This window comes from Borostomias antarcticus, assembly GCF_949987555.1.
Source record: "Borostomias antarcticus genome assembly, chromosome: 22".
Classification (NCBI taxonomy): domain Eukaryota; kingdom Metazoa; phylum Chordata; class Actinopteri; order Stomiiformes; family Stomiidae; genus Borostomias; species Borostomias antarcticus.
In genome coordinates, this window is record NC_140255.1 from 13,797,202 (window position 1) to 13,820,350 (window position 23,149).

At 44.0% G+C, this 23,149-nt stretch overlaps 1 protein-coding gene across 4 annotated transcripts in view; it reads right to left on the reverse strand.

Annotated features, from left to right (window-relative positions):
- Positions 1 to 23,149, reverse strand: part of LOC311324247 (calcium/calmodulin-dependent protein kinase type II subunit gamma-like) — a 53,418-nt gene that overhangs the window by 9,259 nt on the left and 21,010 nt on the right. For all 4 annotated transcript variants that reach the window (XM_084456670.1, XM_084456668.1, XM_084456669.1 and 1 more), the window contains exons 9-16: positions 20,009 to 20,103; positions 19,530 to 19,652; positions 8,401 to 8,484; positions 8,142 to 8,184; positions 7,245 to 7,304; positions 3,416 to 3,456; positions 413 to 457; positions 240 to 285 (exon numbers count right to left, since the gene is read on the reverse strand). In XM_084456670.1, coding sequence (XP_084312796.1) covers positions 240 to 285; positions 413 to 457; positions 3,416 to 3,456; positions 7,245 to 7,304; positions 8,142 to 8,184; positions 8,401 to 8,484; positions 19,530 to 19,652; positions 20,009 to 20,103 — 537 coding nt within the window. The remainder of the gene's footprint in view (positions 1 to 239; positions 286 to 412; positions 458 to 3,415; positions 3,457 to 7,244; positions 7,305 to 8,141; positions 8,185 to 8,400; positions 8,485 to 19,529; positions 19,653 to 20,008; positions 20,104 to 23,149) is intronic.

A 23,149-nucleotide genomic window follows, 5' to 3' on the forward strand; every position in this document is an offset into this window, starting at 1 on the left:
AACACACACACCCACATACACACACGGACACGCACACACACACAAAACAGGTGTGCACCATACACATCATAAAAGAAACCACAGGCACACAGGCAGATAGTAAGACACACACACATCTCATCATACTACCTGCTTTACAGAGCATATATAGGTCACCTCTATCAGAAACACACACTTCAGAAGAAAAAAGGGAACAAATGAAAGAGGGCTAAAAGGATAGGAAGAGAAAGAGTGAGTACCTTTCATATCCTCCTCATCGTTCGTGTTATTACTCTCTGTGGAACCCTGGAATAAGAGACAGACGGATGAAATGTATATATATATATATTTTTTTTATTAGTATATATATATATTTTTTTTTTTACGGAGTGAGTGGCTCTTCAAGTGGTTATTATATAACACACTCACTCACCTTGATGCCATCAGGGGGGTTGTGCACCACTGTGCTCTGAGATTCCTGAGGAGGAGGAGAGAGGAGAGCACAGTTAGACACACACATGGACACACAGACTCACTTAAGCACATCAAAGTACACAAATGACATGGACACCAAAATACTAGGAACGGCATTAAGATGCAGGGAATATGGTCAGGATGGGGGGACGTTAGGATGGTAGGAGTGGAGAGAAGGTTACAGTACATTCTTGCGTTGCTAGGCAAGGTAAGGTTAGGATTCTAGGAAGGAGGAGGTTAGGATGCTAGGGCTGGTTAGGATAATAGGAGATATGCTCGGATACTAGGGAGTAGTTAGAATGCTAGGACTGGGACTAGGATGCTAAGGGGTGGTTAGGAGGCTAGGAGGGGGACTAGGGAGCTAGGAGGGGTTGTTAGAATGAGAAACCTGTGTGATGAGAGGGCAATGATGGATTAAACACCAAAACTACCAAACCAGGACTCAACACACTGACAGGAGATGGCTAGGAGGGGAACACAGGCAGAGTCCTACCATCTGAGAGTTGACCGCCATGTTGCTTTCTTTCAGGGCATTGATGGCGCTCACTATACTGTTCTTACTGTTGTTGGTCTGAGGCTGAGGCAGACACACACACACACACACGCTAGTCATACACTGAGAAGCACACAGCGATCATGTCGCTCTCACAGGCTGTTGCTCTATCAGGGTAAATGAGCCAGAGAGCAGGAGAACAGCCCTCAGATCCTCTCTTTACTGCTTCACTACCTCTCTATAACTCCATCATTTAACACAGCAGAGTAACCCCGGGAAAGAGAGGTAGAGGACATAGCAGGGAAATAGTGTTTGAAAAAGAGAGCAACTAAGACAGAGAGAAATAAACCACAGTAGAGAAGTGAAGTCAGTTAACTACAGATACATTGCGCACCGCCACGGCAAGATCCTTGCCGCCACACTAAACATTTGATACAAAAAACAATAATACAAATTAGGCTATATATAAAAGTCTTAAATAAAAAATCTTAAACTTTTTAAATATTTCTGCCTAAATGCGCTTTCAAAACCACTGCATTGCTAATACATAAATACACTATATAAACAAAAGTATTGGGACACACCTCTTAATCATTGAATCCAAGTGTTTCATTCAGTTCCATTGCCACAGGTGTATACAATCAAGCACCTAGCCATGCACTCTGCCTCTACAAACATTTGTGAAAGAATGGGTCGTTCTAAAGAGCTCAAGAATTCCAGCGCGGTACTGTAATAGGATGCCACCGTTGCAACAAGTCAGTTCGAGAAATTTCTTCCCTCCTAGATATTCCACAATCAACTGTAAGTGGTATTATTGAAAAGTGGAAGTGTTTAGGAACCACAGCAACTCAGCCATGAAGTGGCACAGAGCGTGGTCGCCAAGTACTGAAGCGCATAGTGCGCAAAAATCGGCAACCCTCTGCTGACTGAAACCTCCTCTGGCATTAACATCAGCACAAAAACTGCGCCAGGCAGCTAAATGACATGGGTTTCCATGGCTGAGCAGCTGCATGCAAGCCTTACATCACCAAGCGCAATGCCAGGCGTTGGGTGGACTGGTGTAAAGCACGCCGCCACTGGAATCTGGAGCAGTGGAAACGTGTTCTGTGGAGTGATGAATCACACTTCTCTATCTGGTAGTCTGATGGATGAGTCCAGTGGCGTCTGGTGGGTCCTGGCAACGGGTATGCCAGAGCCAGCAAAGCACGCGTGCACCGTGCACACATTTTTTGCATGCCCTGACATGAGGTTTCTAGGCACCAGAAGGGCCCTTGAGCAGTTACCCCAGCCAAAACGAACCTCCCTCAAACCCGGAGGCCTTTGCATACGACCGGAGCCACGTTTTGGCACTAGAAATCCGGGGCTGCGTTCTAGTGTATTAGGCAGATCCGGAGGCTTTTGGAAAAGAAAACTCTAGGAATAGGCCTACACTGTAATGCTGTGTTCAATTCACATTATAAAAGTCAAACAGGTGATTTACGAGTTTGAGCTATAGCCTATAGTAGGCATATCTTAATGGATATAGCCTAGTTAATAGTTATCAACTTGGAAATAATAACAGGAGTCACGAAGGGACAGTTGACGCACGAAGAGGAGAGCAATACTGTCACAAACCTAAATTAAGAATACAATATTTAAACTGACAAATCCAGAACAAATAACAGGGCAGTCAGCAACACTACACAACACACTAGACTGCCATTTGGCACTGGCACTTGCTTTCTCAAGTTAGCGCTCTCGAACCTGATTAAATCAAGCAGGCTTACCCTGGCTTATAGGAGCAATAGCCACTGGATGAGTCTGGGTTTGGCGAATGCCAGGAGGAACGTTACCTGCCTGACTGCATTGTGCCAACTATAAAGTTTGGTGGAGGAGGGATAATGGTCTGGGGTTGTTTTTCTGGGGTTGGCCTAGGCCCCTTAGTTCCAGTGAAGGGAAATGTTAATGCTTCAGCTTAACCAAGACATTTTGGACAATTCCATGCTTCCAACTTTGTGGTAACAGTTTGAGGAAGGCCCTTTTCTGTTCCAGCATGACTGTGCCCCAGTGCACAAAGCAAGGTCCATAAAGACATGGCTGGGTGAGGTTGGTGTGGAAGAACTTGACTGGCCCGCAGACCCCTGACCTCAGCCCCATCGAACACCTTTGAGATGAACTAAAACGGACATTGCGAGCTAGGCCCTCTTGTCCAACATCAGAGTCTGACCTCACAAATGCTCTTCTGGATGAAGGGAGGAGACACTCCAAAATATTGTATAAAGCATTCCCAGAAGAATGGAAGCTGTTAAAGCTAAAAGGGGAGGCCAACTCCATATGAATGCCTATGAATTTAGAGTGGGATGTCATAAAAGCTCCTGTAGTAATGTGTAGGTGGCCCAATACTTTTGTCCATATAGATATAGTGTAGTTACTGAAGACAGAAGTACCTTCTGCTAAAGAGAGAGAAAGAGAGCAGCAAGACAACCTTACCTTGGCAGCATCTGACTTCTTGTTAAGTAAGCTTTTGCATGCTGTAAAAGACAGACAAAGGGGAAGACTGAGTGCATAAGAATACTGTTAGCATCAACTCCTCCAAAAAGACCCATTCCATCTCCAGTAATCTCACTTCCATTAAATGTAGTTCACACACCATGGAAATAGAATGAACATAATTCTATTTCTATGGTTCCCACATCATTAATCACACCAGACAGTCATCACAGTCACTCACAAAACAGACTTTAGGATAAGCTAAAACTACCAACGCATATGACTTCATTTAACATTCAGTGTTAATTTCAGACAAAAACTATGACGAACATTATTCGTCAACGACCTTTATTTAGTTATCGTCACGATGGTAACTAAATAAAAACAAATAATTTATGACTAAGTCTATTGACATTTTCATCAACAAATAAAAACTAGATGAAAATGTGCTGAGATTTCTGTGAAAGTTGTGGCTCATGCTGAAAGAACTCGAACCCAGGCAAGGAGAGCGCATAGAAATGTAATTCAGTAGCTTTGTCCATCAGTCTAATAGACGTTTCCTCCAGGAGTATATGAATTTTGAAATTCTAGAAAAATTATGAAATAATGCATTACACTTTAACTAATCCCATTCAAACCCAAATCTTAATGGTATTTAGTCAATAAAAACTAGACTAAAACAATTCAGATGACTAAAATATGATTTGATATGATGCAATTTAGTCAAGACTCAAAACTAAATCAAAATTTGCTGTCAAAAATTAACACTGATTACAATGCCTTCTATCTTACCTATAGTCTAGAGCAGGGGTCCCCAACCTTTTTTTGCACCGAGGACTGGTTTCATATAGCCAAATTTTCCGAGGCCCGGGGGGTAGCCTAAAACGTGTTTTTTTTTTCTGAGCCTATAAGACTACCTTGTAGTGTAGTCGCTTTTTCATTTTTTGAAGTTTACGTAGGTCTAACAGCACACTGATTTAAACACATTACATGCATATTATTTTGGTGTCAACACATATTAGCCTTTTATTATTATTATTATTATTATAGGCCTAATAATAAGTTTAAGTAGGCCTAACAACACACTGATATAAACGTGGCTAGCTCAAGATCAACTCGGAAGTGCTCCTTTATTTGGAACTTCCGGGTCTGAAGTTCAAAATCTGTAAATTGTTGTGGGGTTCACAGATAGTGGTTACTGGCGAAAAAATGACCAACACACTGAATGCAGTTCAATGTAATAAATGTATTAATTATTTAGTTTAAAAAAAAAAATTTGGCTATACTTTCCGAGGCCCGGTAGCACCTGTGCCGAGGCCTGGTACCGGTCCGCGGCCCGGTGGTTGTGGACCAATGGTCTAGAGTATATATGGTACAATACAGTATATGACTGATCTTCCGCTTAACAGCAGTTACAACTCCCCTGTCTTGCAATGCATTCAGAATCACTTGCCAAGTACATTTACACATAATATGAGGAATTTGACGCGGTGGATGGTGGTGCATTCAGAACATTTGATGATTCACTAAGAGCTGTCTGGGTATGTGAACACTCAGACTACTTCCTGGCAAGCAGGCTCTTACAGATCTAATGCTGAGTGATGGTCTAATCCATACTGCCACTAGGCTCCCAACGGGGATCCAAGTTAATGTAAATTATCGATTTCCTTTAGAGGTTCAAGTCAGTTGAAAGCTCTAACGCTTAGGACTTAGTCTGTTGGTATCTCTACAAACACACGCAGGCATTCACTCTGGCATATGGACACATGCACCCCACTCAAAAAACTTTTACTGTTTCTTACCTTCCATTAACAAGAGGAGAGAACAAGAAAAAGAAAGATTGGAAGAGAGGGCTCATTATGAAAATATCAGAAGAGGAGGGGTGGGGAGGTGTTCATGCTGTTGATGGTCTGTCTGTGTAGGTATGAATGATCCCCCTCGGCTCAGACATGCAACATCCAAAACTACAGCTATCTCTATGCATAGCTTTCTTCATAAATCAAAGGTATGGTGCTGGGACCCAATTGGGTGTTTTCCTTATCCTTGCCATCGCACCCTATCACTCCTACCCAGCAGTCGATGGGGTGGATGGAACACGCATGGCAGTTCCAATACTCCTTCTCTCCTTGTGATAATCTCTGATCTGACGTGATTTCAGATCTGCCATGCCAGGATAGGTAAATGCAGAGCATCTACAACATACAGTAGCAGTCATTTGTCGGGCCACACCAGATCTGGGATTTCTCCAAGGACAGGAAGTACATTGAGAGAGTATTTGAAGGTGCACCTTGGCAGTTAAGGGTAAAAACACATGCAAGAGGCAAGGCAACACACCCTTTGTCATGTCATTACACTCTTCTTTCAAACTGTGTGGTTCTGATGTCACTGGATCAGAAACACTATCATGAGCAAACTGCAACGTCTCTGCGTAAGCCACAGTCAGGTAGAGAGGGGGCTGGCATTGGAAAGGGAGAAAGCTACCTGTGACATCATGATAGAGCTAAGCCAATCAGAGCTGGAGGACAAGACGGGCTGATCTGCCTTATTTAGAGCGATGATGGCATCAGTCTTCAGCACTTACTGGCAGGCGATTGGTCCGGTCACAGAGAAGAATCCTATGATTGGAGGGCTCTATCGTACAGTCATGTCAATTATCGCCATACAGAATCAAAGAGCACCAATCACACACTCAGGTGGAGAGGATAACAGCTCCCGCCCCTGTTAATCCCTCTATTAGCTCATCTGGTTTTTGCAGGTATAGGCTGCTCTTAGCAGAACTACCACTTTGTCTCACATCCAAACAGCTACAATACTGGTAGAAGGAAGAGATGTGTAATGTTCAAACCTTGTTTCTGTATTCAGGAGTAACTGCTAAATTAGTTACAACATTTCTGTTGGAGGAGTAGGGATTTTTGAAGTGTCTTAAATCCTGTCAATAAAGGTTCCCTGACAAGTTTTATCCAGCACAACATTGTATGAAGAAGACCTACTGTAGCTATGTACACTGTAGAGCTGGCAGGATTCCCTGTCAAGTGGAGAGTGATAATCCTGACTGCTCTACATTGCTTATTCCCATCTGAGCCTTCTGTACAGTTCAAACCCTTGTACTGTACCACTTCTGGGATCGCAGACCTTTGACCACCCTCCCCAGAGCTTAGAATGAGACATAGAAAGGGGACTGTGATGTCATAGTATCACTTCATGTTTACAAATGTGGCTCCCAAGTAATATACTGTCCATCCAGGTCTCCGGTGTCTATTCAATCCTTCTTCATCTCACTCTAGCCTCCCCCGCCCCTCTTACCTACCCTTTGCCGCCTCTGCCCCACCACCCCAGGTCTGACGATGGCAGCAAGCCAACCCAGCTCCTGCCGGCCCCTGCAGTCAGTCACCCCAGATACACGCCCCGCCACTCCCCTGGGCCACCCCACCCCCACAGCCCTGAGTAGGGAGGTGGGGTGGTGGGGTATGGAGGAGCACTTAAGAGTAATGGGTCTAGAGAAAACTAATGAGTACGATATTATAATGTGGAGGATCTAATTGTCTCGAGAGGTTAAAGTCTATATATGAATGCTACTGTATATACTGTAATATACACAACACAATTAGTATTCAGTGATATGAGTTAGTGGGAATTTGAAGTATCATGTCCTTTAAGTGTATCTGTGTTCATGAATATACAGTAGTGTGTTGTGCATCACTGAGATATTTATCCTTAAGGGTAGCTTGCATAGGCATCATGCAGAAGGAAGACCAGACCGGAGTGTCTCTCTTGGCAGGAAGTAGCTTTGTGTGTAGAGGAAGTGGGTGGGCGTGTCTCTGGGACATACCTTCCTGAGCCAGCGAGGCAGTGGAGGAGGCAGCAGCAGAGTTGGTATGCTGCCGGCCCACTATTGGATAGAAATGCTACAGTTGGGAGGGGCTAGGCAAATAAGGCTGGCTTATTTTACTAGTGCAATGTGACTCAACCCTGCCCCTCAAGTTCCACCTACACCTGGTTCAACTAATCATCCACTAACAAAGTGCTGAGATAATGAGTTGAATCAGGTGTAACAAAACTGAGACAGAACATAGATATGCACCCTCTGGTTCCAGGGTTATAAGACACTGAGACCTTTTCTTTGAGGCTGAAGACAAGGCTTGACTCCTAGAACCTCTAAAACAGCATAGAAACACAGTAGATATCAGGTGGAACCTTACAAGCGCACACTACTGTAACATGACAAACCATTTGCTATGTGAACCTTAAATTAACCCTGAATAGAATTGTGTGATTCCCAACGCTTCATCTCTCTCCACACACACACGCACGCACACTCGAGAGAGAGAGAGCCAGCAGAAAGAGAGAGACACAAGTACAGAGATGTTAGAACAAGGGACGTTTACCCCTCACATCAGAACAAACTAAACATGCACAGAACCGATGACATAAAAGACTAATAGAATGCACATACTAGCAGTTTACAGTAAATGCCACATTTTCACTCCTGTTCCACTCTGTTGGCATATTCTCCATGGTTTGATAACATATACACACATACACGCACGCACACACCGTCTTCTTGGCCTCAAAACCTGTATATGGTTTCCAACAGCAATGGGAAGGGGGGGAGGGAAGAAGGGGAGGAGAGGGGAAAGATGGAGAGGAGGGCTCTCTGTCTTTCCCAATCTCTCCTCTACTCCTTCCTTGCTAAATGTAGTGGGAAGGGAGGGATGGCCACACCCACCTGAGAAGTTTCTCGAAACCAGCATAGTGGTGAGGATCGCTCCCTAGAAACAAAGAAGAGAGAGAAGGAAAAGATTAATATAGAGAGACTGGGATTGCAGTGCAAGAGGGAAAGGCCTACTGACAGAGGAGGATGGAAAAAAGGATAATGAGTAAATGTATAAAGGCGGAGGGACATTGTGTGAAGAGAAGGAGGAATAAAGGAGAGAAAACAAGGAGGGAGATGAGGTATAGAGATATCAAATGGGTTAGATAAGTACCTTGAGTTTTCTGCGGGCATTGAACTTGCGCAGGCATTCCACAGTCTCCTGTCTGTGCATCATGGACGCCACAGTAGAGCGTTGCTGAAAGAGAACAGAAAAGCATTAAAGTCACTACATAGTTCCAGTATGCTGCTTCCAGGAGAATGCACATTCTTACTGTCCCACTCCCTATAGAGTGGTGAGGTGATGTTGTCATTTTGTAGGCTTTAAGTTAGCATTGTCGCCATTGTGTAACCTGACGCATCAGATGGTTTGCTTTGCATAACCATCTGGGAACTCTCCGTTGGAAACTGTTTGGAAAAGGGCAGGCACTTAAAAAAATACTTGGCAGGTGATTGGATGAACCATCAGTCTTTCACAAGCTAACTTCAACTGCTCATTACTGTCATCACACCTAAACCCACCCAGCGTAGCTATTAGTATTTCCTTATAGAACGCTGATTGACTGATCTGCGGAGAGAAACAGAATGTGAGCTTGTGAGATCTGGATGGTCTCACGAGGCAAGCCATTCGCTTTATTCACTTCACACTGCTTCCTGCTTTCAGACAGTGCAGACGCTTCTGCTGCTTGCTCTCGCCTTTGTTTGCATTTTCTGCATTTTTCTGCTGATATTGTTGCTTTTCTTCCATAAGAAACTGTGAGCAGTGGCTCCTGGATACTTTAAATCACGGGGACTCTAATATTATTTTTTTAAGATTTACTTGCCATATTTCAACGTTTTTACGATAGTGTGAGCATGGCAGCAAGATGCCCCCTTTCACTGCAGATGACTTCCACAAACTTCTGCAGAAGATTACAGTGCTGGAACCAAAATTAACCGGTTAGAGATGAGTGTGGAAGTCAATGGACTAACTGGGAACGACACCACCTTACCATGGATTCAAAACAGTACCAGACAAGAGCATGCTAACACACCGCTAATTAGCACCAAGGAGACTACCAAGAAACAGGAGAGTTGTGTACTGGGCACTAAACCTACAAGCCCTCCCTGGAACTCTCTTGGTGCAAAGCCTAAGAGAAAATCACCTCCCAGGGAAATGGGAGAACAAGGCAGAGACCTGTGCCCGGAGAACTATGAGATTGACTGGCCTGCATTATCATCCAGGCAGAGTGCCTCTTCAACCCCTGTCCCTAGAAGGACACCGCCGTGGACAGCCGCAAAAGGGAGAACCAGAAACAGATCTCGCCGACAATCAACCATACAACTGGAGAACAAATTTGCCCCACTGCTGCAGGATCCTGCATCTCCGTCTGATGACGGACTGGATCACATCTCTTCTTCACACAGCAGGGTAAGGACTGAGAGTAAATCAGAAAGTAAAAGGCTACAGGGAAAGCTACCGACTGGGCCTCAAACTCTGATTGTGGGTGACTTTACTGTAAAAGATGTGAGAAGCATGTGCAGTGAAAGCACCAAAATACTCTGCTTTCCCAAGGATATGGTTGCTGATATGACAGAAAAAAATCTTGCATATCGGGGTTACACATCCAACTGTGAAAAACATCATTGTGCACGTGGGGACAAATGACGTTGCGCAACAGTTGCGCAACAGCCGTCGGAAGTTCTTAAACGAGACTTTATTGATCTGTTGAACACAGTCAGTTCTCTGAAAGCGGAGGTGTTTATCAGCGGGCCTCTACCACCAGTCAGAAGAGGGGTTGAGAGATTCAGCAGACTGTTGGCACTGAACACATGGCTCTCAACTGCCTCTACCACTCACTCAGTGCGCTACATTGACAATTTTCAATTTTTTTGGGAACGATACCATCTTTTTCAGAGAAATGGACTCTGCCTTAACAGGTCAGGAGTAAAACTGTTTATCTCCAATCTGTTCTATTCTCTGCGTCATCCATCTTCTCCCTCTGCCATGGTCAAGGACAAGAGACAAGAAATACCAAAACAGAAGGAAGACATATCACAACATGGCAGAAACCTTGAAGAGCTGCCGCTTCAACAAAGCTCTGATTATGGGAGACACCCGCGCCAGGAAGAAGAATCTTCACACCACCCCCCACCGACAACTACCCAACGATGCCCCTCCCCTCCTCCACCACGCTCACCAATCAAGGGCCTCATCAAAGCTGCCACACTGAAGCTCAGCCAAATTGATGAGTTACTGCAAGAGGGGAAGTCTCTCACTCCCCCCCTCCCACTAGCACTCACCAGCGAGGATCCACCCCCTCCACCCCCCCCAAGAGGGGAAGTCTCTCACTCCCCCCCTCCCACTAGCACTCACCAGCGAGGATCCACCCCCTCCAAGAGGGGAAGTCTCTCACTCCCCCCCTCCCACTAGCACTCACCAGCGAGGATCCACCCCCTCCACCCCCCCCAAGAGGGGAAGTCTCTCACTCCCCCCCTCCCACTAGCACTCACCAGCGAGGATCCACCCCCTCCAAGAGGGGAAGTCTCTCACTCCCCCCCTCCCACTAGCACTCACCAGCGAGGATCCACCCCCTCCACCCCCCCCAAGAGGGGAAGTCTCTCACTCCCCCCCTCCCACTAGCACTCACCAGCGAGGATCCACCCCCTCCAAGAGGGGAAGTCTCTCACTGCCCCCCTCCCACTAGCACTCACCAGTGAGGATCCACCCCCTCCACCCCCCCCAAGAGGGGAAGTCTCTCACTCCCCCCCTCCCACTAGCACTCACCAGCGAGGATCCACCCCCTCCACCCCCCCAAGAGGGGGAGTCTCTTACTCCCCCCCTCCCACTAGCACTCACCAGCGAGGATCCACCCCCTCCACCCCCCCAAGAGGGGGAGTCTCTCACTCGCTTCCTCTCACCGGCACCCACCAGCAAGCACCTTCACGTGCTGTATTACGTGCTCCCAACCGCCCTTACCCCCTGCAATACTTCCATTTTCTCTTCCCCCAACTCCCATGAGAAACACCGGGCCCAGCCTGATAAAGGCACAGCACTTTCAGTTACTTGTTTACAAAATACAGCAAGCTCTAACTGATATGTACTGGGTCAAGGCTACAAGGCTAATGGCACTCATGACCCCTTCCAGGACAAGCCAGGACCCAACGTGAAGGTATCCTCCTTAATTCCTGTCTTGATAGGTAATAGAGAAACAATGGTGAATCTGCTAAGTAACAGGAAACACTCAACCGGCTCTAGAAATGTATCAAATTTAGTATCTATTCCACGTCAGCCACAAACTATCACAGAGAAATGTGCAGATAATACCCTCAGCACACTAAACTTAGCTTTATTAAATATCAGATCTTTAGCAGGAAAGACATTTTTAATCAATGATTTTATTACCAACAACAATCTTGATTTTATGTTTTTAACTGAAACTTGGCTAGACCAAGGTAACAGTGCAGCTGTTCTTATTGAGTCAACTCCTCCCAACTTCAGCTTTATGAGCGAGGCTAGAGTACATAAGAAAGGAGGTGGAGTAGCCATCTTGTTTAATAACTCCCTCCAATGTAAGCAGATGTGTTATGGAAATTTTGGTTCCTTTGAATATGTGGCTCTTCAGTTGAATTCCTCTTCTCAAGCCACATCTACAGGCCACCCAAATACTGTCCAAACTTCTTTGATGACTTTGCTGAACTGTTGTCTACTGTCTGCATTGACTTTGACTGTGTGGCTATTGTTGGGGATTTTAACATCCATGTTGACAACCCTCAGGGCAGAGGGACTTAAGAGCTAGGTTGTGTCCTTGACAACTATGGACTGACTCAGCATGTGACGGAGCCCACACACAACAAGGGGCACACTCTGGACTTAATCATCACCAAAGGTCTGAATATTTCTAAGGTTCAGGTGTCTGATGTTGCGCCCTCTGATCATTCCTGTGTTTTCGTTGAGAGTACTATCTCCATGCACACAAATTCTCAATCAGGTTCTCAAAACGGCACATCACTGAAAACACCAGTGAGATATTTACTCAGGCTTTCTCGTCTACATCTGCCCTCTCTATGGCCTCAGTCAACAAGCTTGTAGATAATTGCAATGTTAAAATTACAAACATTATTGACGCCGTTGCGCCCACTAAGGTGAAAGTGGTCTCTGGTAAGAGAAGATCTCCATGGAGAAACGCCATGCTGGTCAGAATAGAAAAAAGAGTGTCGAAAATCTGAACGCAGGTGGAGAAAAACAAATCTCCATGTTCATTATGACATCTATAAAGAGAGACTTCGCATTTATAATCTGGAGCTGAGAAACGCACGGCAGACCTTCTTCTCTGACATCATCACCAAAAACCATAACAATGCGCGTGCCTTGTTTGCCACTGTCGATAGGCTGACAAACCCCCCTGTGTCAGTAGCCTCTGAACTTCTATCCACCAGGGCCTGCAATGAATTTGCCTCAATTTGGCCTGCAGGTCTGCTGCAACTCTTGGTTCTTTTAAAACAAGCCTGAAGACTTTTCTTTTTGCCACTGCTTTCTAAGAGGAGTTATGTTTATCTGAATATTGTACTGTAACCTTTATTCCTGTATTCTATTTGTCCTGCTTTTTGTTTTAAATGTCTATAATGTCTTGCTTTTTGTTTTAATGCTTTTAATTTGTCCTGCTTTTTGTTTTAAATGTCTATAATGTCTTGCTTTTTGTTTTAATGCTTTTAATGTCTCATGTAAAGCAACTTGAATTGCCCTGTGGCTGAAATGTGCTATGTAAATAAACTTGCCTTGCCTTCAGCTGGCCATATTGGTCAGTCTGACGTAATTGGTGGTACAGATGCGGAAGTGCCCGTTGACTCCAATGTTTAAAGTTCACTATTAAAACACCACTTCAAGAACCAAAAAAGTCAAAATAACAGGCTGAATACACTATTAGGAAAATATAAACTCATCATTACTAGACTCCAATTGTTTTTCACTGCCATAGTTTTGCGTTTGGAAATACATGGTAGTGAATGAGCCAGTTAGCTGTCAACCGCATTCACTTCCATGCATTTCCAAACGCGAAAACAACAGCAGTGAAGTACAATTGGAGTCTAGTAATGATGAGTTTGAAGACATCTGTGTGGAGCTCCCAGGCATCAAGGATCTTTACAGCCAACGCTGCCGCAGGAAATCCATCTCCATTACAAAAGACACCAACCACCCCAGCTACCACCTGTTCGCACCATCTCGCCGGAGAGACGGAAGGTGGCTGAGCATCAGGACCGCGAAGGAGAGGTTCCACAACAGCTTCTTTTCTTGAAAGGGTCCATAAGCTCAACAGTCAACAGCTGAAGTAGACTGACACTGAAGACACCCCCTGGTCAAGACTGACACTGAAGACACCCCCTGGTCAAGACTGACACTGAAGACACCCCCTGGTCAGACCCCCCACCACCACCCCTCTACCTGAACGGTTAACCCACCCTAAAGGCCGTTTCAGACGGGGAGCGATATTCCGCCTGCGTTCTCGTTCGGATCAGCGGGGGACGCGTGCGTCCTGCGCGCAGCGGGGAAAGCTGACTACAATTCAGCTCGTCGCGGACGGGCGTGTGCACAAAACGAGCACACGCGCGACAATTTCACGGGGTCGCGCCCGCTTGCCGCTCCGCCCCAGATTGTCCGCGGCTCCCAAATTGTCCGCTCGCCTTTCTCATTGAAAATGAATTACAATGCGCGGATATCGCTCCTTGTCTGAAACGGCCATAAGTCAGGGCTCTAAGGTGCGACCATTTTACTCGCATTTGTGACTAAAAATAGTTTTGTGCGATCAGAAAACATAATTTAGGAGACACTGTGCGAGTACTGTTTTCAACTATTTCACTCGCAGTCCCACGACTGCACCCTGCAACGCGCAGAACTCTCCGACGCGCGATAACAGCTCAGCTGCCCTCACTCAAAAACGACTGTGCAGCCGAATGCCCCTGCCAGTAACGTTAACAAAATGAATCAAATGAAGCCCATTCATCGTATTTTGCCCGGCAAAGTGTTACCAAGGAGAGAGAGGAATTCGTTTGATGTGACTGCATTTGATGTTCAGGCTAGAATAAACCTTATTGGATAATACTAACTGGTTAGCTTGGCATAGATATAAGTACAAACGTGGATGCTACAAGCTAAATGTTATAGAGTGGTGGGTCAATTCAGAACGTGAAATAGTGACTAACCACAGCAGACGAGGGTATAAATACAGATCCTGTTGTTGGATGTAACGTTGCTTTATCTCCAATTGAATAACGTCATGTCAACAGCGTCCAAATCCATTCCAATTGCACAAGTTTTCTCCCAGGATCTCCTCATACAGCGTTTTTTCATACAGCCCAAATATCTCCAAAGCTGCTGCTGCTAATCACTTGTTAACAAAATCTCTGATCAGCTGTAGTTTGGATATTTTTGCGGTTTAAAATTAGGATAGAGGACACTACTAGTTGCCCCTCAAGCAGAAACGAAACTTATGTCCGGTAGCTTTCTTTCAAGGAATTCCAAAATAAAAGTAACGGAAAACACAACTTTTTTTTTATTTTTTTACTCACTTGGCATTGGTCCAAATGGTATACTGTTTACTGAAGTATGAAGTCTACTGAATCACAGAATAATATTTGGAGGGCCTATTCATCAGTTAATTCGCCTTATTCACCTCAGCTGCCATATTGGTCAGTCTGACATAATGAGGGGTGTGGATGCGGAAGTGCCCGTTGCCTTCAATGTTAAAAGTTCACTGTAAAAACACCATTTCAAGAACCAAAGTAGTCAAAATAACAGGCTGAATACACTATCGGGGTTACAAACTCATCATTACCAGACTCCGATAGTTTTTCACTGCCATTGTTTTCGCGTTTGGAAATACATCGGATTGAATGCAGCTGATGGCTTACTATGGCTCATTCACCTCCATGCAGGGCTGAAAATTAACTTTTTGGCTCACCTGCCAAGGGGACTGGTAGATGAAAAAATCCACCGGCCAAGTATATTGTTTACCGGCCAAAATAATAAATTGCTTTTTTTTTGTCACATTATACATCTGTTTCAGTACTTTTCATTCAGATAATAGTATTATGTTGAATACATGCTTAAGGAAGAGGCCAAAGTAAAATTTCAAATAAATTAGTTTAATTCGATGCCTAGAAACATTGCAATTCATAGAAATTAAATTATTCATTTCCATTCACTTCCACAGTGTAGAATTATCCATAACTACCTAACCCTACACAAATATGAGATATAAATGATCCAAGCCTTAACCTCATGGTCTTTGTGTTTATGAACAAAATGCATATACTGTAACATATTCACAGCCTGTCATCATGTAAAGTTAAACCTGAGCTGGATGACCAGTGAAGTCAGTCAAGGAGGAACCAGTACCGTCTTCAGACCTTATAAGCTACATGACAAGCGATCAAAGACATCCCTTCTGAGAAACAGTGGCTTGGTATGCTATGGAAGCCCAGAGACAGGATCCCAGCAAACACACAACGTCAGGGAGACGTTCAGATCATGTCTTAATAACGTCCGTCGGTCCAGAACCCCATTTGTACGTCTGCTGGACCCCTCAATATTCAAACGACTGTCTTGGACCCCTCTAAGACGTCTCTGGACGTGCAGAACAGGTTAAATATCTGAACGACTAAAAAAACTTTCATTCTGGCTCCTAATTGGATGTCTTTGGACGTCCGAAAAAGACAAAAAAGACATCTAAAAGACGTCTTTTAGACGTGTCTTTGCTCAGTGGGATGGTACACATCTACTGTAGGTGTCGACTGTAGTAGCGTGCGTCCTCTGAGGTAAATGGGAATGATTTTCTGTGCGCGAGTAGCCTCCCGTCACCAGTCTCTCGTAGTGCGCGAGGCCCCGCAACAGTCATGTGACTGAAACTTTATTTGGTGCAGTGGGGGATTTAAGTGCAACACACAACAAACAGAACGCCGGTCTATGGCATGGATGTGGCGACATCGCACGCATAATTTATTACATGACTCTATTGGTACAAACATTTACCCGCCAGCGTGGCGGATAGCCTCCGAAATTTAGTCGCCAAATGGAAATTTTACCCGCGGGGGGGTATTTATTGGCGGGTGTTAATTTTCAGCCCTGCCTCCATGTATTTCCAAATGCGAAAACAACGGCAGTGAAAAAAAATCGGAGTCTGGTAATGATGAGTTTGTAACCCCCCCTCTAATACCCCGATAGTGTATTCAGCCTGTTATTTTGACTATTTCGGTTCTTGAAGTGGTGTTTTTACAGCGCACTTTTAACATTGAAGTCAACGGGCACTTCCGCATCCGCATTCCAGACTGACCAATATGGCTGCCAGGTGAATAAGGCGAATAAGTGATAATAATGGGCAACCTTAATCTAAAAATATGCAAGCAAAGACAGTGTCATCTTATCGATACAATAATATGGGTAAGACCATTCTAAGAGAAGTGTTTTTTTGTGGGTGTTTTTTTATAAATCGTATCGGTATCGGCCGATCCTGAGGAAAATAATCGGTGATCGGTATTGGCCCAAAAAAATCAGATCGGAGCATCCCTAAAAGATATCATGTCTCCCTGTCTCATTCTTTCCTGCATTTCAGGCAATGGAGGTTGGTTGTCTTTTTTTGAGATTAAACATGTTAGCTTAGAGCCCTGTAAGTAATAAGCAGCTAAGTAATAGGCTGTAAACACAGGCTGAACTACTGTTTTGGGGACAGTTGGGGACATTAGACTAGTCGTATAGTCGGTTACAAAACTACCGTGTACACGTCAGTGAAAATAGTTGCTGCGCACCTCCCTAATTGGAACCAAAACAAACAAAAATATAGCTCTTTGGACATGCACATCTGTGTTATGTTGGGTGTCCAAAGAATGCAAGTAATGTTGAAAAGCACCGAATGCCTACGGTGAAACAAGGCGGTGGACCTTTAATGATTTGGGCTTCCTTTGCATCCGCAGGGCCGGGGGCCCTTGTTAACGTTGGGTCATTCTCCACATTTGTCTTACTTACAGTGAGTCTCTATCTCTAACCACTTTCAAGCCACACTCTTTTGAAATTTAGATGTCAAAATATATATATATATAGTTTTTTTTTAATCAAGCGCCAAGAGGGTTAAGCTACACGGCTATATCTCAAAATGTTCAAATGGTTCCCAGAATTCCTATATAGTAAATATGCCGTGACATTTACAGTCCATCCGTAAAGTTTTCATATTCCTTCACTTTTTCCACATTTTGTTATGGTACAGCCTTATTCCAAATTTGAATAAATTCTTCTTTTTTTTTCTCCTCAAAAATCTACACACAATACCCCATAATGACAAAGTATAAAAAAGTTTGAGATTTTTTTTTGCAAATGTATTATAAAATATCACATGTACATACATATTCACTCCCTTTGCTATGACACTCAAAATTGAGCTCAGTTGGATCCTGTTTCCACTGATCATTCTTGAGAAGTTTCTACAACTTGATTGGAGTCCGCCTGCGGTAAATTCAATTGATTGGACATAATTTGGAAAGGCACACAAGGTCTCACAGTTGACAGTGCATTTCAGAGCACAAACCAAGCCATGAGGTCAAATTAATTGTTTGTAAACCTCCAAGACAGGATTGTATCGAGGCACAGACATGTGGAAGGGTAAAAAAAACTGCATTGAAGGTCCCAACAAGCACAGTAGTCTCCATCATTCGTAAATGGAAGAAGTTTGGAGCCACCAGGACTCTTCCTAAAGCTGGCCGTCCAGCCAAACTGAGTAATCGGGGAGGGAGAGGTCAGACAGGTGACCAAGAACCCAATGGTCACTCTGATAGAGCTCCACTTTCTTCTGTGGAGATGGGAGAACCTTCCAGAAGGACAACCATCTCTGTAGCACTCCACCAATTAGGCCTTTACGGTAGAGTGGCCAGGCGGAAGCCACTCCTCAGTAAAAGGCACATGACAGCCTGCTTGGAGTTTGCTAGAAGGCAACTAAAGCACTCTCAGACCATGAGAAACAAAATTATCTGGTCTGATGAAACCAAGATTCAACTCTTTGGCTTAAATGCCAAGTGTCTTGTCTGGAGGGAACCAGACACCGCTCATCACCTGGCCAATACCATCCCTACAGTGAAGCATGGTGGTGACAGCATCATGCTGTAGGGATGTTTTTCAGCGGCAGGAACTGGGAGTCTAGTCAGGAAAGATGAATGCAGCAATGTACACTGAGATCATTGATGAAAATCTGCTCCAGAGTACTCTGGATCTCAGACTGGGTGAGGGTTCACCTTCCAACAGGACAACAACCCTAAGCACACAGCCAAGATAACAAAGGAGTGGCTTCGAGACAAGTCTGTGAATGTACTTGAGTGGCCCAGCCAGAGCCCAGACTTGAACCCCATTGAGCATCTCTGGAGAGATCTGACAATGGCTGTGCACCAACGCTCCCCATCCAGCCTGAGGATCTGCAAAGAAGAATTGGGAGAAACTGCCCAAAAATAGATGTGCCAAGCTTGTAGCATCATACTTAAGAAGACTTGAGGCTGTAATTGCTGCCAAAGGTGCTTTAACAAAGTATTGAGTAAAGGGTGTGAATACACATGCACATGTGATATTTGAGTGTTTTATTTTTAATAAACTTTTTTCAATGTCATTATAGGGTATTATTTGTATAATTTTGAAAAAAAGAAAGAATTTAATCAATTTTGGAATAAGGCTGTAACATAAAAAGTTGCTTGTGTGCCACAGTATTGGTGCCTCCGGATTGGTCTAAATCTCATATTATGAACGGACACAGACACACACACACGGATGGACCCACGTCACGTATAGAAGCAGCTACACCCCTTGAAAAAGAAGTCTGTAGACGTCAACCCAAGAATCTGAAGGAACTAGAACAGTTCTGCATTGAGGAATGGTTGAGGATTCCCTCCTAAGTTCCAGAACCTTCTAACTCATACAGAAGGTGACAACCTGCTGTTCTAATGCCCAAAGGAGGAACCACAAAGTAATGATAATAACAGGAGTGTAAATATTTCTGATTCTTGATTTTCCTTTGGAAAAAAGACATTTGTGAACTGATTGTGGTTTGTGCCAATGCATTATTATTAATTATTAAATAATATACTTTTCTGCATTTTGAGCATAAAATAAAAGGTAATTTACTCTTATGGTTTATTTGATATGATCTCTCTATCACAAGTGTGAATAAAAAAAGGAGAGTCTGTGTGTGTGTGTGTGTGTGTGTGTGTGTGTATGTGTGTGGGGTGTGTACTTACGCAGACCCATGGGTGTTTGAGGGCCTGGTCAGAAGTGATTCTCTTGGCTGGGTTAATGGTCAACATTTGGTTGATCAGGTTCTTAGCCTCAGGGGTGACTGTGTCCCACTCGGGAGATGGGAACTAGGGAGGGATGGAGACAGAGACAAAGAGAGAGGTGTGTATAAAGTATATTAGTAATCTGAACTATACACGCTGATTTATTACAACAATATCAGTCTTTAAGATAGCAGTAGTCAGTCATGCAGTCTGGGTCTCATTCTTTGTGAAGTGCAAAGTAACTTGATTACCACAGAGACAAAGACAGGAGAATGCTCCTCCATTCACTCAGACACCCCCCCCCCCCCTCTGCAATGCGTCAGGGAGGACCTGATAGGATCAATACCTCCAGCACAGCTTTGAATTGGACACTATTAAACATTCACAAGCTGCCCAGCCAGAAGCCCCCCCCACACACACACGCACACATAAACACTAACATCGTAAGCTCCTGCTTTGATCTGCTGGTAGAGTTTGTGCTGATCTTCATCCCAGAATGGAGGATACCCCACTAAAAGGATATACAGAATAACACCTGAGAGACAAAGAAGAAAAGGGGGAGTTATATTTCATTTGAACTCTTTTTTTTTTTAAGGGTTAGGGTTCAACTTCTGTTTCTGGACAAAGGTAAGGGATAAACCCAGATAACATAAGGCTAGCTGACCTACAGCGGGTCCCCGATGGATGAGTTGGCGGACATCCGGCGGAATATAAAACAAGGCTAGCGGACCTACAGCGGGTCCCCGGTGGACGAGCTGGTGGACCTCCGGCGGAATTCGCTGGCGGGTTCCTGGCCATTTGCACATTGAATGACAAGCGGACCTCTGGCGGATTATTAGCGTCAGGGACAGCGGCCCACTAGTAATCCGAAATGCTCGCACTATTGCTCCACCACCATTCCACCGGTAGTTTATTGTCCATATCCTAGGCTCATTGGACCTAGGCTTATGGATTTATATTGTTAAATTAACTTACTCTGAACATTTGTGCGTTAATCCTTCCTTTCATATAATCCCCCAATTACTAAACATTTACCTGGGAAATGCATGCAAAATATAGCCTAATATATAATGGGTAATTACTGAGACACCTATACTGAAGGTATAATTTCAAAACAGGAGTATAGTGAGTGATAACCGGACGAACACCATCTTAGGTGTGCTGGCTTACAGCCATGCACAAACACACCAAGATGGCATGTGGGGTTCCACAAGGATCAATTCTAGGGCCCCTACTTCTCAGTCTATACATGTTACCCCTACACAATGTCATAAGAAGGAACAACATTTGTGTGAAGGATAGTGCGTGTGTAGCTGTATCGTCTGGTGGTAATCAAATTGTAAATGTGTATGTGGTTTCCTATGAAAAGGAAATAAATAGTAAAAATGAGGGGACAATTTAATGCATTAATTATATTAATTAATTACACCAAAAATTAACACCTTAAAAAAATTAACGCAAATTAATCGTATTGATCAATTTCGCCCAGCGGTAGGCTATTGCGCAATTGCCGCTTGATTAACATCATGGAAGCATACAAATTTGGCCCTTTGAATGACCCGTTGGCTACGTTGTATGTGGTACGTCACACTGCGTCGCCTAGATACAAACTATGGAGGATGAAACATGAAGGTTAGTCAAGCGTTGCTTGGACCACTGAACGGAAAGTTTACTTAGAAAAAAAGCCAAGACGGGACAGTTAATAAGAACTTGATCGTATGCAACATTTATGAAAAATAATCTTCATATCACCGGAGCAACTCTAGCCTAATGTATCACTTAAATGCTAAACATGTTCTGGATAGCTCCACTGCCATAAGAACCAGAACCCGACAGAGCTTCTCCACAACCCTCTACAGAAGACGAGCCAGCAAAGAAGAAAAGGAGCCTCCTCCTGCTGGTTTCATACTCTGACTCAGATGAGGAAAAGGAGCTGTCTGGAGCTCTACACCACTATAAATCTGAGCCCAGCATCAGAATGGATGAGTGTCCACTGGAGTGGTGGGCAACTCACGCAGGAGCCTATGGAAAGCTTTCTTCTCTGCCTCGCAAATATCTGGCTACTCCTGCAACCTCTGTGCCATGTGAGAGACTCTTCTCACTTGCAGGTAACATCCAAAAGAAGAGGGCAGCCTTACACTCAGAAAATGTAAACTTAAGCAATAAACCACGAGAGGCCGTGTGTTATAGTGATTTTATAACAGCTAGGGGGCGTTGTTAGGCACGACGCGAAGCGGAGATTGGGACAGACCCAATATCATTAATATAGATGGCGAAAAAGACAGGACCAAACACCGATCCCTGGGGCACACCTTTAGCTACATACAAGAAATCAGATTGAATGTGGATTTACAGTGGATTTTAGCATTAGTATAGGGATTTGTCACAGTCAATGGGAAGCATTTTTATTTTAGCTTTTCAGGTGCTGGTGTCTCTTTTGCTCCTGTTGTTGGTCTCACTGAAACCTGCAGCACACTAGTTATAGTGATTAAATATTATGATTTTAGGTGACTCAATCTAAAGTGTAGCATGATTAGTTAAAGTGAAATGCATTATTTTACTATTCCTGTAGAATTTCTTAACTCATACACTTGGGAAAGCATGCTGCGCTAAGTGCGCTTTCACACTGCACAACAGAAAAGCAGGTCTGCCATTAGATTCACATGGAGGATGGGGCGCAATATTATGAAACAGTACGAACATGCAGGAGTTCAAGCGGGCAGCAGTGCGCTTGCGAGACATCCTTGTAGCCTTGTAGCCTGGGTCCTGACATTAAAATCCACCCACTCCACTGAGATCTCAACGTTAACTGACATTCTGTCTGATATCAGGCTAACATTCTTGTGGACTAGGCTATTTGGTAGAAACAGCCAACAATGGTTAAGCCATTTCGAGTTTTTGATTCATTTTGGTAGGCTACCATCAGCCCTATAGTTTATCGTGGTACAAAACAAATGTAGAACATCTATTTGAAAGTGAAAGAAAGTTTGCGTTGCATTGTTACAGCCCGATACACACTAAACTGCACTACCTTATAAAATCATCTCTGCTGTGTTTTTACGATCTAGTTAATGTTACATGTGCCATGGCTAGCTAAACGGACCACTAGCTAGCGTCATTGGCTAGCTGGCTAGCTTAAAATGAAGATTCAATTCGGCTTTAGATAGATATCAGCTTCATTTAGTTGCTGTTTTCACAAACAATATTATCTTATATGCATGCATGTAAAAGAAAATATTGATCTAGTTGTTGGAGCACTAGACTCTGATGGACATACATACCACTTCCAGTTACACCACCGAAAACCTTACTCTTTGATGGTGCAAGTGGGCGATATTTATACTGAGTGAGTTCATCCATTTCAACTCGGTTACACCAACAAAATACATTCATGGGCAGAGGCATGTGCTCTCTGAGCACCCTTTCTAATTGTGATGTGATACATGTAGTGATCAATCATAATTATATCCAATTCAATGCAGTTTGTAAATAGTGCCTCATAATTCCACTCTAGTTTTGTAGCCAGGTCTAAATTAATAGCCTAACATAGAATACTATTGTGTACTTAGCAGGTCATCCCC